General features: G+C 49.8%; 1 protein-coding gene and 1 pseudogene across 1 annotated transcript in view; one reads left to right on the forward strand and one right to left on the reverse strand.

Annotated features, from left to right (window-relative positions):
• LOC132472523 (ankyrin repeat and BTB/POZ domain-containing protein 2-like) overlaps positions 1-7233 on the forward strand; it is an 18439-nt gene extending 11206 nt beyond the window's left edge. Inside the window, exons 5-17 of the mRNA XM_060072185.1 lie at positions 70-235; positions 485-574; positions 1038-1139; positions 1425-1521; positions 2402-2537; positions 2897-3162; positions 3893-4071; positions 4576-4681; positions 4962-5064; positions 5262-5337; positions 5730-5798; positions 5892-6005; positions 6535-7233. Coding sequence (XP_059928168.1) covers positions 70-235; positions 485-574; positions 1038-1139; positions 1425-1521; positions 2402-2537; positions 2897-3162; positions 3893-4071; positions 4576-4681; positions 4962-5064; positions 5262-5337; positions 5730-5798; positions 5892-6005; positions 6535-6795 — 1765 coding nt within the window. The 3' untranslated portion in view covers positions 6796-7233. The remainder of the gene's footprint in view (positions 1-69; positions 236-484; positions 575-1037; positions 1140-1424; positions 1522-2401; positions 2538-2896; positions 3163-3892; positions 4072-4575; positions 4682-4961; positions 5065-5261; positions 5338-5729; positions 5799-5891; positions 6006-6534) is intronic.
• Positions 7234-7945: 712 nt separating this feature from the next.
• Positions 7946-16169, reverse strand: part of LOC132472377 (serine/threonine-protein kinase BRSK2-like) — a 25320-nt pseudogene continuing 17096 nt past the window's right edge.

Consider the following 16169-nt stretch of genomic DNA (forward strand, 5'->3'; position numbering starts at 1 on the left):
TCTCTCTCTCTCTCTCTCTCTCTACCTCTCTCTCTCTCCCTCCCTCCCTCTCTCCCCCCCCCCCTCCAGGTCAGAGTGCTGTTTCTCGTCCTTCCGGACCCTGGCCGCCCCGGCGGCGGCCTCCCTCTTCCAGCTGGACCTGGGCTTCAGGATGCTGTCCTGCGGCCGGGCCGACCTGCTCCCCCACGCCCGCAGCCTGCTGGGCCCGGGCGGGGTCGACACCATGGACGACCAGGTGTGTGTGTGTGTTTATTACAAGTGTGTGTGTGAATCAGCCTACCCTCATTGGAGTCACACAGAACTGTTTTGTTAAATGACTCACCTTGTGTTTACGGCCCCTCGCAGTCTCTCCAGTTGTTGTCATTGTTGTTTTTAAACCCGTGTGTACCTGCCTGTGTCGGCAAAATGCCGACATTTAAACGTGAATACGGTATGTATACGACTGCATTTGATTACTGATTAAGTGAGTCGCGTTGTGTTCCAGGGTATGACCCCTCTCATGTACGCGTCCTCGGCCGGAGACGAGGCCCTGGTCCAGATGCTCATCGATGCTGACGCTAAGCTCAACCTCCAGGTAGGACAACCTACCTGCTCTCCACTGCCTGTGCCCTCGTAGCAGGGCTGGGCGATTTGGTCCAAAATTATAATCGCAGATTTTTTCAAACCAAACCCGGTTGAAAAAGTTACAAATATATACTTTTTTTAAGTTTGGATTTTATTTGAAGAATAACAATGAATAACAAAAGCGAAATAAATAACACACGTCTCCTACTCTGCTGCGCGCCTCAGTTTAAGATGTTCGAATAAATGTGATTTGCTTTTGGTTGCCACAGACTTTAAGCAAACTCTACACACTCACTTTTCTCAGTGCAAGCTGCCATGTTGATATTTAACCTCCCCCCCCCCCCCCCAAAAAAAAAACGTCCTAAACCATTCATTCGAATTACGATTAAAAGTCGTTGAATCGCCCGGCTCTACCTGCTGGTCAGAGACTGATGGGCTGTGTGTCCCCGTCGTTAAACGCCTCGCTCCCTCAGATCCCGGGCAGCTCGCCCAGCCACCCGGCGGTCCATCCCGGCACCCGCCACTGGGTGGCGCTGACCCTCTCCGTGCTGCGCGGTCATCTCTCCGTCGCTCAGGTGAGCCTCTTTTACAGACTTTCGTATCATGGGAGTGATTGAATTGGTGTTTTCTCTGGTTTTAAACGGTTAAACTTTAGCTGTAGAGCCGTCCCAACTATACGATTAATTCGACTCGCTAGGTGTCTTCAGGAACTATACGTTCTCCATCCTGATTGGTCGTTACATCCATAATTCAAGACGACCAACATAGCGTGTCGCCACATCAAGGCACGGTGTTCGAAAGCCCCTGTGGCTAAGGAAGCTGTCTGCTGATGGTAACCATGGTAACCCTGGTCCCTGTAGCTGCTGCTGGAGGCGGGAGCAGACCCAGAGGGCGGGGCACTGATGGACGACCAGGAGAGCTGCGCCGAGACCCCCCTGCAGCTGGCCTCCGCGGCAGGTGGGGTCCCCATCACCTCTCTGAGAACACCCCCCAAAACCCTCAGCCCCTACTCGGTCATACACGCAATAACACTGAACCGCACGACAGGCAAAGAACGAAGCTCCAGTCGAGAAACTCAGTCATAGTGGCTGAACATGGGTGCAAACATCAGCGTACGCAGAATAATGTGTGTACATAGTATGTGTTGTGATGTTACACCTTGGGATGAGTGTGAAGCAGACACAGCTCCCCCTTTGCGCTAGGGGGCGCTGTAAGTAAGAAGGGCTGTTTTAACGTCGTGGTGTGTCGCTCTCTCACTTTTTCTAGCCATCTCTACTTAGAGCAGGACCTGTTGTGACATGTTGTGAACTGACACCATACATTCATCATACGTGAAACAGACCTTTCCAACTAGAACGTGATGGCGTTGTTATTCCTAAGAGTAGAGGTTACCACGTATTATTGGCAACGACGAGGTGAACTGGTATAGCCTGGCTCCGTCTGCCTACTTTCTTCCGCTCAATTTGAATTTCCCTTCAGTACTATGTCTGGGTTTGCGGTATATTCGCGGGTTTTCTCTAGCCAAATTGTATAGGTCTAATCAACGAACAGATGGAGTGGCTGAGATCAATGACGTTAAGGTCGTGCCCTGGTTTGAGTTGTAGTCAAACGGTAGCGATTGGTTATGGCAGATCCAGAGTGGCATTGGGCAGATCCAATAGTTTTAAAACGCCAACAGACACCCGCCCTCAAGTGAGTTAATGTTTGTCAAAGGAGAGAGGCCAGACTCTCTGTGCAAATGAAATGAAGTACGAGAGTCTGGTAGGACCAGGCTTGAACTGGCATGTGACATGGTGTGACGGTGTATCGTTCTGTGCGTTGCTCTCGTCTCCTCCAGGTAACTACGAGATAGTGAGCCTGCTGCTCGCACACGGAGCCGACCCCCTGCTCAGAGTGCATCATGGGAACTCTCGGACCTCGCCGCTCAACGAGGACATGAACTGCTTCAGCCAGGCCGCCGCGCACGGACACAGGTACGCACACGCACACACTCACTCGCTCGCAGACTCGCTCGCTCACTCGCAGACTCGCTCACGCACTCACTCACACACGCACACACATACACAATCACGCACACACACATACAGTTTCACATACACATACACACACTCACACACTCACACACTCACACATACACACACACACTCCTTAACATCTCCTAGAACAACATCATCCTCCTTGAGAAGGACGATGGATCAGAGACTCACTGTATAAATTACAAATGCCTACGAGCCATCCCCATGCAAGGTTTGTCCCTTTTGAACCGGAGGAACAGGGATCTTCTTCCACCTTGACGCCGTGTTGACCGATCCCCCCCTCTCCTCCCCAACAGGAACGTCTTGAGGAGGTTGCATCTGCAGCCCCAGCAGAGGCGGGAGGACATCCTGTCCCTGGAGGAGATCCTGGCTGAGGGGGTGGAGGACCCAGGGGAGGCTCAGACCCGCAGGCGGTCCCCCGCCCGCGACACCTCCATGTCTGGCAGCCTGGGCCGACCCGATCCCGGGTCCTGGAAGGCCCGGACCAAAGCCCTCCAACAGGCCGCCTACTACAGCGCTGAACACGGCTACCTGGACGTGACCATTGAGCTCAGAGCCATGGGTACGTGGGCTGTGCTGCTCTGCCTGCTCTAACCCTAACTGCCCCCACGAGACTGTCGCCCGCCGTGGTTGACCCCTCCGTCTGCATAGCTGTGAGGTCACCAAGGTCCGGACTTCGGAAATTGTTGTAGAGCTAAAAATACAATTACAAATTAAATACATACAAAATCAGCGGTTGAGGACTTCTCCGAGGGGAGGAAATGCTTGATTCAGTTGAATCAAGCACTGAAGCCTTGATTCAACTGGGGAGGGAGGGGAGAGAGGAGAGGAGAGGGGAGAGGGGAGAGGAGAGGAGAGAGGCGAGGAGAGGGGCAAGGGGGGAGGGAGGGGAGAGAGGAGAGGAGAGGGGAGAGGAGAGGAAAGGGGTGAGGAGAAGAGAGGAGAGTGAGTTATAGAAGAGGCACATGATGAAGAGTAGAGGAGGTAGAGGAGAGGAGCAAGAGGAGGTCAGTATCAGGGTTAGAGAAAGAGGATCAGGAGGAATTCAATAGAACATGTTCATGTTTATTTTTTACTGAAGCCCCCCCCCCCCGGACCTCAGTATTTTTTCATTCCCTGGCTACGGCCCTTAATGGTTTCAAGTTGCTTGTAATTTAATTTACTTCCCTCAATGCAAATTGTAATTTTTGCGTTTACCCAAGCATCCGACCTATCCGTCAGACCTCAGAGCGTAGCGGCCTCCCTCTGACCGGCCCTCCTCTCCTCTGTCCCTCGGTCCTTCTGTCCTGCAGGGGTTCCATGGCGGCTCCACGTCTGGCTGGCGTCGCTACAGCGTGCCCACCAGCTGTCCAGGGACGAGGTGACCCTCTCGCTGCTCACCGAGTTCCCGACCGTCAGTGTGGACGACTACAGCCAGGAGCTGCTCTCCACCGGTCTGCCGCTCATGTTCAGCCTGCTGGTCACCAGCAAGGTACAGCCGGGCCCCCACTACCACCGTGTGGTGCTAGTACATATACATATACTTTATACATACACAGATGGCAGGAGCCGTCGAACTAGCAACCTTCCGGTTACAAGTCAACCAGCGGGTTGACTTGTAACCGGAGGGTTGCTAGTTCGATCCCCGGCTCCTCCTATCGGAGTGTCGAGGTGTCCCTGAGCGAGACGCCCCACTCTGACTGCTCCTGACCAGCTGGCTGTCGCCTTGCATGGCTGACTCCGCCGTCGGTGTGTGAATAACATTCCCTGTAAGTCGCTTTGGATAAAGGCGTCTGCTAAATGCCCTAAAATGTAAAAATGTAAACATGGTGCCCTATTCTGCTGTGATGTCTTCGTTCTTGTTGACGCTCTTCATGTCTCACAATGGAAAGGTCACCCCAAATGAAACACTCCTAACTTAACTTGTGCAACAGGATCTAGCTTGTAAGTTGTACACCACCTACTACTGCGCTAAGACGTCTTTCCTCTGTTGTAGGACTACATCATCATCAAGAAGCTGGCCTCTGTGTTCTCCCACTGCTATGGCTGTGCTGCCGTTCCTCCCATTCCCTTCATGGACATCACTCTGTCCACACAGCTCGGTAAAACAACGGAAAGATCTTCTTCTTTCACATTGTGGGGGCAATGAATATTAAGACGGCACTTAATGTACGCATTTATTGTGTGTTGAACGTCCTGGCACTTAAAAATAGAAATTAGCATTGTGTAGCATCTTATCCTAGCTGTCCTTGTTGCATACGAAGAATTGGTCAACCTAACATTTATAGAGAGAAGGAGAGAGCTCTATAATTGTTAGGTTATAAAGACGGTGTGTAACAAATACCGTCTTGTTGACCGAATCTTTTGTCTTTCCCCGTCCAGACGTCCACTTCCTGAACAACAAGGAGATGTCGGACGTGACCTTCATGGTTGAGGGGCGTCCCTTCTTCGCCCACAGAGTGCTCCTGATGTCTGCCTCTGAGAGGTACGTTCTCCGAGCCGATGTTCTGTTCAACAATGACGCCTGGTTCATGTACTCTAGGATCTATAGACTGCAACAACCAGCCTTTGCAATCCGGTGCACTTGAGGCAACCTAATCCCATTTATCTGGGGACCTGTGCCTCCTCGTAACCACGCCCACGCTCACACTCACATCTTCTCGTTGGTCGGTTTCCTCACAGGTTTCGTTGCCTGCTCAGTAATTCCCCCGACGGCGAGATCATCCACATCGATCACATGACCTACGCTGTATTCCAGGTGAGTTGAAAGCCTTTGAACCAAAGTCAAAGGAACTGCCGCGGCAGACACAAAGCCTGGGCTTGTCGGGGCTCCTATGATAAGGGCTCTTATTACGATTTCATATAAGATCGGCATGTGGCTCAGGGGGTAGAGCGGGTGGGCTGGTAACCGGAAGGTTGCTGGTTCGATCCTCGGCTCCTCCTAGCTGAGTGTCGAGGTGTCCCTGAGCAAGGCACCTCACCCTGACTGCTCCTGCTTTGCATGGTCGACGCCGCCATAGGTGTGAGAATGTGTGCGTGAACGGGTGAATGTTAGGCAATATGGTTAAGCAGTTTGAGTGGCCACTGGTTAGAAAATGCAGCAGTCCAGATCATATGTCTTACTGTTCTACTTTGTACCGTTCTCTCCAGATGATGATGAAGTCTCTGTACTGCGGGGGCACGGAGGGCGTTAGCCTGTCATACCAAGACGCTATGAAGGTAATGATCTGGGCCTGGCCTCTTGGGAAGTATTTCTCCCAACAGTGTGACGCAACTGATCGATAATGTGAATATTTTCTGTTTGTATTTCAGCTACTCCCTGTTGCCAACTTCTTTCAAATGAAAGGGTTGAAGAGATGCTGTGAAATCCAAGTGTCCCAAAGCATGACCCTGGAAAACAGTGTCAAGATCTATCAGACTGCCAAGGTCAGTGAACAGTAACTCCACCTTAATCATCATTCCAGAGCTGTAGTCAAGACCACCTTTGTAGACTCCAAGACAACCCAAGCGAGGGCTTGTCAAATTCCAGTCCATAGAAAACCGTGTCAAAAGAGCTTCAGGTCCAAGTCAAGTCTGAGTCTCAATTATAGACTGACAGGACCGAGACAGAAAAAATGAATCCTCTTCGAGACCACTTACTTACCTGTTCATCATTGTTGTGTGATGCAAGGGACACAGTATATCATTTATTCTAAGATGATCATTTTGCACTGTTATTTGTATGGATCAAATGAGGCCATATTATCATCATATATATATCATATTATAGCCATTTCACTTGATATCATGCTCCATATCACACTTAAATCTGAGACCGGATTCGAGTACTACAGCCCTGCAGTATTCACCGCAACAACACAGATTGAAGTTGTGTCTATTAAAGCTCTTAATCTATACCTCCGGGCTTATGCTAGTGTTGGAGCTAACGCTACAGTGTTCCTGTTGTGTTCTGCAGCAGCACGAGGCCTTGCAGCTCCAGAGGTTCAGCGAGGGCTTCTTCCTGCAGAACCTGGAGCCTCTCCTGGAGAGGGAGGACTTCCACCGCCTCCTGCTGGGAGGGGCCGGTCAGGACGCCTTCTCCCCAGGGACGGAGCACGTTCACCAGCACCCCCAGCCCCACGGGGGCCTCAGCCAGGACCAGATGTTCCTCATGAAGGACCTGGAGGCCACCCTGGTGGACAGACTCCACACCCGGTGCCCCGCTTGTTTGGAATGAGAGACGGACGGCAGAACCCAATGGGCGATTGCTTAGGGATACTAGATCGACTATACAATAGATGAGTTCATCACGTCGTTAGCCTGATAGCATAATTGCCAAAGTCGTATTTTTGCCAAATAGTGATATCTAACCTAACTCTGCTCTCGTAATGCTGCTGATTCACTGTGCCTCATTGGCTGTATCCTGAGCCAATCAGGGTGCTTTTTACATTCCATAATCACTATCTAGCGAATTTATCTAATTGACACTGGCATTTTTTACGCTGAATACACGATGAACCTTCAAATATGACTTAGGCAATTATGCTGTGAGGCTGACCATGTTGAATAGACATGGTTTCAAGCAGTCTTTGATGAGTGTACTGTACGTGGTGCGTGTAGATAGCTGTATAAAATGTGTACATAATGTATTTAAATAAACGATGACTGAATGAGATTATTGCGTCCAAACTGGTCCTCAGAGAACATCACAAACACTACGGTGCTAAGCTGCGTTCGTTAATGGTCGACGGTGGAAAGTCGGAATGGTAAACACGTCATCTCCGACCTACGTGCGTCCGAAAAACATGGATGCATGGAAAAAGTTACAATAGTTCTGAAAAAAAAAATTGGCGACAGTAAGTGAACGGACTATACATTGCTGTCATCGTAAGAGAACCCTTCAATAAGATGGGGAAGGTAAAAATGGAATCTGAATTCTTTTTTTTGCACTGAAGTGGTTCACGGTGACATCACAAGGTATTGATCCAGTAGTTCACCTCCTCCCTGCTGTTCCTCTCCTGGGTCGCAAATCTTTTTTTCACAGGATGGTAGGGAAAAGTACCGCCTTTTTCGCCTCTGATTGGTTAGAAGGGCTCTCCTTTAGATCGAGATTTGATTGGTCCTAATTTTTTGGGGGAGTTTAGGGTTAGAGTTAGGGTTAACCTAACCCTTACCCTAACCAATCGGAGGAGAGCCATTCTAACCAATGAGAGGCGAATCAGAGGCTAAAAAGGCGGTACTTGCCCCTACCATCCTACGAAGAAAAGATTAACTCCCGGGTTCGAGTCAATTTGTCCCGTACTCTGGATTACCCCCCCCCCCCCCCCCCACACACACACACACCGTAGAAGAGATTAATGCATCCAACGAAAAGAAAAGCCAACAAGGATAGGTATTGCTTTTATTTTTCTCTCGCGTATACCAATGCCAGTCGGGGCGGCGGAGGGATACGTGTACATTGTGATCCGCCCCGGTGCGCCGGATCCCTCTACGAGAGACTGAACAGGGTGGATGCAGCTCTGTGGGCACACAGCTCATCCAACAGGAGATCATCTTAAGGGGAGAGGGAGGGAGAGAGGGGGAGAGGAGGCTACGTACAAGGGGGAGAATAAAAAAACTAAACCTGAAGAAAGAAAATGAATCGACCACAGATGCGTGTCAAAATACAAAAAATTAAGAATATTTGAACGGAAATCCTAAGAAAGAACGAAACTAGGAGTGGGTCGGGTCGGACAGGAGATCAATTGTAACGACAACATGCAAAGAAAAGACAAATGCTGAACATGCAAACAACCGTACGAGGTCAAAGCTAAGATTAGGTATCCTCCGTGGGGTTTTCGTGTTTTTGTTTTTTGTCTTTTTGTTGTCCTTTTCTTTTAAATAAGCTTGTGGGTGAACTGGTATTTACAGGATGAGAGGCCGGGCGTCTGAAGTCTTCGCACACACAAAGAGGAGCTGACGAGATCCAACGAAAGGTTTCCTCTCAAAGAGGCTAGTCTACATTCTTAAATTACGTTAAATCATTTTTTTTTCTTCAAACATATGTTACAAAGCTTTCTGCTCAAAACGCCAGAGAAGCGGTGACCGTCCACAAACATTTTTATCAAGAATCGTAAATGGTCAATAAATTAAAATGTGACAAAAACAAACAAAAAAACAATCCTTTAAATAATTTGACTCACCGAGAAACAATTTTCTACATCTTTCATATAAATAACAGACAATAAATTAATGACCAAAAGAAAGACAAAAGTACAAAAATATACATTGCAGATATCGTCTGAATCCTGCAGATACTTCAAAAGCAACATCGAAAAAAATTAAATAAATTCAAAGACACCAAAACAATCAACGTGGTGCGACAGAACTTTGATTCACTGGTTCAAAGTGCAAAGGAAAGTGAGACATTTCATCGATAACAGACTCGTCTGGAGAATATATTTAGAAAAGAATAATAAGAAGAAACTCTCGGCAACACAACTGGGCTAAATGTAATGTCAACAACTACTTTTTATACATACAGAACATCATTTAGCCTGTACAACACAATATAATCATTCAACTATGTATCCCACCCTACCCCACTATCCCATAACCTCTCCGTAAGTATTTCATCAGCGGGCAAATTGTGTCATTTACACCAATGACCAATCGCCTTGAGGAGGAGGGCTTCTTGTCCACAAAGAAAAAGAGAACTACATTAAAAATAAACTACAATCCAACATGGCTCAGTCTGGGCCCATGGCCACGCCCCCTGCCTATGGCCACGCCCCCTGCCTGCCGCTTCCTGCCGCCCCTGGTCGCAGCGCGTGCACGTCAATACATCCCGCAAACAAGTCCTGTGAGTGTGCGTGTGCGGTGGGCGTGTGTGTGTTTATATGTGTGTGTTTTTGTTAGTATTTCCATGTTCGAAAGAGAAAGAAGAGGGAGAGAGATTGTGGATGGGGGAGTGTCAGGGGCTTGGGGGGGTACGGAGGTGTGTGTGAGTCGGACAAACATCATTGTCTTAAGGCTTTAATTCATATCTTTTGTATCCTGTTGCTCGTACTTCGGACAGCGAGGCCTCTCGTCTTCAGCCTGGTTGGAGCAGAGATGGCGTGGACGGGGGGGAGGGAAGAAAAGTATGGCGTGTGTGTGTGTGTGACTGTGCGTGTGTGCGCATTGGTAGTCCTCTGTTTGAGAGGCGGGTTGGCGATGGGGTGTGAGGTCTGGACTAGGAAGGAGAGAGAGAGAGAGAGAGAGAGAGAGAGAGAGAGAGAGAGAGAGAGAGAGAGAGAGAGAGAGAGAGGAGCTCTCTCTTCTTTTCTTCTGTCTGTGGCTCGCTGGGCACCACGGCGACGGGCCTGCGACTGGCCGTTAATAGTTTTTATGGATGATGCCTGGTGGTAGAGACAAGTCAAGCCTTCACTTTAAGATGCACAGTGCAATCCCCCCTCCTGCCCCCCAGGGGGCAGTACAGAGAGAGAGACACACACAACCACCCAAACACACACAAAAGCACACACAAACAAGGTCGGAAGGGCATAGCTACATCTGCTACTTATTGTAAAATACTGATTGGAACCTCTAAAGTGAAATAGCCATTCCCGCTTTACAGTACAAAAAATGTATAGGCAATAGTTGAAAAGTAGATTATTATGCTAATATTATCGTCATCCTTTTGTTGTTTTTTTTGTACGTATTTAAGAGCAACACTTCTAACTAAAGGGCAACGTTTGCAGCTTTCCTGGTGTCATTTTCTTCTTGCGTTTAGGACACCTCTTATACCCTGACCCTGGCGGTGGCCTAGTCATGCACTGCCACAGCCCCTAGGGTTGTTCCTGTGTCCTGCAGTTGGCCGCCATCTTTGTTTTGTCTTTGCCCGGGGGGCTTTTAGAGTCATTGTGGGGGGGCGGGGGCGGGCCGGGCCTGCTGCCGGGGGCATGCTTGGAGGGGGTACTGGGCGCAGCGGGGGCGCCGGGGGCGCCGGGGGCTTGGGCGTTCTTCTCGTCTGAAAATAGCTGTTTAATTACGTCAAAGAAGTTACTCAACGGGCTGCCTACACAGACGGAGGGAAGAGAAAGGAAAAGAGAGAGAGAGATAGGGAGGCAGAGAGAGAGAGAGGGGGAGAGAGAGAGAGAGAGAGAGAGAGAGAGAGAGAGAGAGAGAGAGAGAGAGAGAGAGAGAGAGATAGGGAGGCAGAGAGAGAGAGAGAGAGAGAGAGAGAGAGAGAGAGAGAGAGAGAGAGAGAGAGAGAGAGAGAGAGAACAAACAACAAAATGAGCAATGGGGTTAACATGATGGGAAGAGGTGATGGGGGGGGGGGGTGAGGAGAGGACTGGGGCAGGGGAAAGGGAGACTCACAAGCCAGGAAGAGGGGGGAGAAGGGGTGATAAGGTTTAAGGGAGGAGGTATCGTCTAAAGGGGCCGTTTAATGCAACCTAGGGTTTAGCGATGCGCTAGTTCAGTGATGAAGTATCGGAGAAATGTTTAATGGCTTTTGGAGTCTCCTTTTCACCTGCGTTTGAATGGAAAGCCAGCCGGAACCCTGGAAGACACAATGCTCACTGTCACGGACACACGGCCACGGCGAGACGAGACAAGAAACGACAATATTCAGGGGCTCTGCGTTGAGAAACGTGCGTGCGTCCGCATCGTGAAAGGAAAAAGGAGAGTCCTCCTTTCGCTGGGTCAACACAATAAGTCAGATGCCACTGCCCCAACGATATCATGGTCACCGGACATGCAGTGTTTAAAAGCATCCATATTAGTGCTTACTGCGTATTAACCGATATTTATTAACCGTGACCTTCGACCTCATCCTCATCGCGCCTTCCAGAGCTCTGGTTGCCTCTCCATAGCAACAACAGCACGACAACAGTGAGCCCATCCATTAACACTATGGTTCTGTGGACAGAGCTTCCAAACAGTGAGTGGATTAGAAGCATGCACCAATACAGGACAACAGTGTGCACACATGAATACACAATCAAGTTCTCATCCGGACGTCAAGTGGAATTCGTTCCACATTGTTTTTCCCCTTCCTTCACACATTTTTTTTTAAAGTTTGTTCACTTCAAAAACCATGCGTTATCATCTCTCTCTTTCATGTCTCACTTACCGTAAAAGATTAATCTCTCAGGTATGATATTAAGATGAATATAATCCTATATACTGTATGGCTGTCAAGCTACATTCCTAAGTAGAACGATTAAAGTCTGGAACTAGTGTCCTCTATAAAACGTCTAATTCTGCGCACACACACACACACGCGCACACGCACGCGCACACGCACACGCACACGCACACACACACACACACCTGTGGGGCAGTGTTAAGGGAGTGGTAAGTGAGGGGCAAAAGGGCCTCCAGGCGTTGGCCAGTGAGACACACCGGGGGTTAAGTGAGTGATTTTAGGGGGGCCGGGGGGGGGGGGGGGGGGTCAACGTGCTCCCAGTGCCTCTGGGTCTTACCACGCTTGGAGGGTTTACTGGCAGAACGCTGGGGGCCATCTGGGAGTGGAGCACAGTGTCAGAACACACACGGCCTTTCTTATGGCCAGAGGCAACGGTGATCTGTTCAATACGCTCATCCCTTCAGAGTCGTCCTCCGCCGCCTTCCTCTCCTCTGCTCGCCCACAGAGCACTGCTGTGTGTGTGTGTGTGTGTGTGTGTGTGTGTGTGTGTGTGTGTGTGTGTGTGTGTGTGTGTCCCTCCCTATCTGTCCTCTCAGGGTGAGATTGTAAAGACTGTCAGGCTTTCCTCTCACAGATGCGCACGCACACATGCACACACACACACACACACACACACACACACACACACACACACACACACACACACACACACACACACACACACACACACACACACACACACACACACACACACACACACACACAGGAGGGGTATCGGACATTTTGGTAGACACAGGAGTGTCTTTAGCGAGTGTTTCATGCATGTTCCCGGGGTCTGGTTCACAAGTGCAATAAAAAGTCCAAGAAAAATTACAAAAAACACACACGCTGGTTCACATCATTAGTGGCACCGCTGCAAGACAGAACATGCCTTGACTGCAGCACATTCATCCTGAAAGCGGTGAACCCATAGCTCCCAGTCAGGGGGAGACTGGGGGAGAATGGACCCAGAGCCACACTGGAAACATACCAGTCTGGGGAGTTGTCGGAATATAGGTAAGAAAGTACTCTAAACATTGCTCCTCCTACTCGTTTATCGGACAGTCCGAGATATACTGCTGCTCGCTTTGGTTAGCGTTCTGTATCGCCACGGTTACAGTCTGCGTACGGGCCGAGCAGAGGGGGAGACGGAGAGAGAGGGCACAAGGCATGGATCTGCCAGGGGGGGGTATGTGTGCATGTGTGGCTCTGGATGGGCATTCTTCAGCGGCATGCTGCTTTATTCAGTCAGGTCCAGGTGCTTCTGGACTCAGACGGGGTGACAGGAAGCAGGGAGGCAGGGAGAGGGGGAGGGAGAGGGGAGGGAGGGAGAGACGGAGATAAAGGGAGGGGGGGGAGGGAGCCACAGAGTGAGATAAAGTGAGGGAGAGGGAGGAAGGGAGGGAGGGGAGGGAGAGACAGAGATAAAGGGAGGGAGCGAGCCACAGAGTGAGATAAAGTGAGGGAGGGAGAGGGAGTGAAACAGATACAGATAAAGTGAGGGAGAGAGGGTGAGAGGGAGAGAGCGAGCCACAGAGTTAAAGCGAGAGTCTGGGGGTGGAGGAGAGAGGGTGAGAGCGAGAGAGCGAGCCACAGAGTTAAAGCGAGGAGGTCGGAGGGTGGAGGGAGAGAGGGGTGAGAGCGAGAGAGCGAGCCACAGAGTGAGTTGAAGCGAGAGGTGGGGGGGTGGAGCGATAGAGGGTGGTGGGGATGTGGGTTATTAGCACATCGACACAGTGCGGGTGAGTGACACCGTGCCTGATAACAGTTCCCATCTGTGGCGGGTGACAAGCCAGGCCGGTGCTGCTGATTCATGGCCGCAACGGAGGCGCTATTAATACTAACACAACATGGAGATCATGACTAGAAGTGTGAAAGCACCCGGTTTAACCGGTAAGTGTGACATTCCATGCTGTCCTGAAGTATGTGTGCAGAGAGGTTTGTGTCAGTGGTTGCGAGTGGGAGAGATTGGATTATAGCGGTATGAGTCTTTAGGCTGCAGTACTTGTATTCAACCACCAGAGGGGACCATTATCAAGGAAACAACCACAGATACAAGAATAGGGACCACACTACCAAACACAACTAACAAAGGAGAGGAAGAACACAAAGTCTTTGGAGTTTTCTTATTGGTCCAACTATCCATAGGCAGCCCAGAATATCCACATATGGTCAAAGGGGGATTTGAAGATAACTACGATTGTTTTTTTCCTTCAAAGCCATTGACAGTGAAGTAAATTGACACAAGTGTAGCCTGCAAACGCCAATATATATAGATATCTATCTATATATATATATATATATATATATATTTTACATCTTTCTTCTTTCAACAGACTCAATGCTATAGGCATCAAATAATACAGTAAACTACAGCTACACATAACGAGGGACAGTACAGTTATATCACATTTTTATGTGACTTTGATCTGCAATACTATTATGCCTGTATTTCTGTTCAACTTCTGAATCAATGTGTGTGTGTCTACACATTGCATATAAATGTGTGCGTGGTGTGCGTGTGCGTGGTGTGTGTGTGTGTGTGTGTGTGTGTGTGTGTGTGTGTGTGTGTGTGTGTGTGTGTGTGTGTGTGTGTGTGTGTGTGTGTGTATGTCGTGTGGTTTACATGTCATGTATATAAATGTGTTTGTATGCCTGGTTGTGTGCAGTGTGTACATATGTATATATATATATATATGTAGTGTGTGTATATATGTATGCATATGTATGCCCACCACCTCAGAAGTGATCAGATACTAAGAACCCAGATCTCCTCCCAATAACCCATGAGATGTCTGTGTGTGCGCGCTGGTAAAAGTGCCGCGGTCTGCATATTCTTCTCTCTGCGCGGTGCCATGGCCCGTGGGCAAGGCATGCATGTGGAGCCTTAAGCATGTGGTCTGCCGCTGAGGGGTGGTGGGGGGGGGGGGGGGGGTTCGTGACAGCGCTGTGAGGGAGTGCCAGGATGCCATAGAGAGGAGGAGGCAGGGCGTGGGGGGTCGGGGGTGGTGGGGGGGCGGGGGGGGAGCTGTGGGTGTTAGCCTACTTACCAGAGATCTGGGGCTGGCCGGTCGGCTGGTCCATGGAGCTCAGCAGCTGGGCCTGGATGGTCTCGACCACGCGCTTAAAACGCCGGCTGGGGCCTGGTGGGGGGGGGGCGGAGGACGTGGGGCGCGGGGGGGGGGGGGGGGGGGGGGGGGGGGGGGGGGGGGGGGGGGGGGGGAGGAGAGAAAGAGGACGCATTAGTGTTCGTCTGGGGGCCGAGATGGTTCTCTCTTTGGGGTGAGACGGACACATTGGGTGATACAAATAAAAAGTCCATTTGCTGTGAAGAAATACAGTGATTGCGGGGGGCATGTGAATTCAATGGAAAGTGAGGGGGGGGGGACACGTTGTTAACGCAGGGCCGGTCGAGATCCCGCTTTGTTATTTTATACGACACAATCACAGCTTTTGCAATGTTGTTAGATGTATGCAACGAACCCATCCTTTCACAGAACATGGCGTGTTTGCCTCCCTGAAAACTGCCACAATGAATGCAACAAAGGCTGCTTTTCAAACGGGAAAGTGTCCTTCATTCGCTTTACTCAAACCAAAACTGAGGCGCACCAGTATTACACAAAGGACGGACGTGGTATCGTTGAGAGACCGACCTGAATCAGAAACACATTTTCAGTTGCTCCGTGTTTCATTTATATTAAAAGCGCTTTAATCCAAAACGACTAACAATGGTTTATACACACATTGACACACCGACGGCGGAGTCGACCACGCAAGGCGACAGCCAGCTCGTCAGGAGCATTTAGGGTGAGGGCGTCTTGCTCAGGGACACCTCGGACACTCGAACTAGCAGTGATCGAACCAGCAACCTTCCGGTTACCAGCCAACCCGCTCTACCATCCTGAGCTGAATTGACCCATAGACGCGGTCAGGCTCCAGCTGTGTGCCTGGCATGCTGCGGAGTACTAGCCTGGCTGTAGCCAGAACAAGCTCCATCGTAGATTGAGCTTGGTCTGGGAGGCTGCTGTCATTTTCTTCAGCACAAGAGGCGTGATCATCGGGCCTAGTTCGAACGACTCTGTTCGCGATTGGCTGCTTGCCTTCGCTTCCCTGTCGTCACTACATATTGGTGGTGGGTTAGTGAGGTCCCCCCTTCACTTTAGGCGTCTTTGAGTGTTATTAATTATTATTATTCTTCATGTTTAACCTCTGTTTTCCTTTTATTCCTAGTCTGTTTTACATAGTTTTGAATGATGACTATATGCTCTGTAAGGTGACCTTGGGTGTCTTGAAAGGCGCCTCTAAATTAAATGTATTATTATTATTATTATTATTGTGTTAAACCAGCCAATAGCACGCCAGGGGAAAAGCCAGCTTTTTGATTGGCCCCCGCAAAAACGGATCGGAGGCAGAAAGAAATGTATTGCTATTCTCCAGACCCTTCTGCGGGGCGAGCT

This window comes from Gadus macrocephalus, chromosome 14 (genome assembly GCF_031168955.1).
Source record: "Gadus macrocephalus chromosome 14, ASM3116895v1".
Lineage (NCBI taxonomy): Eukaryota > Metazoa > Chordata > Actinopteri > Gadiformes > Gadidae > Gadus > Gadus macrocephalus.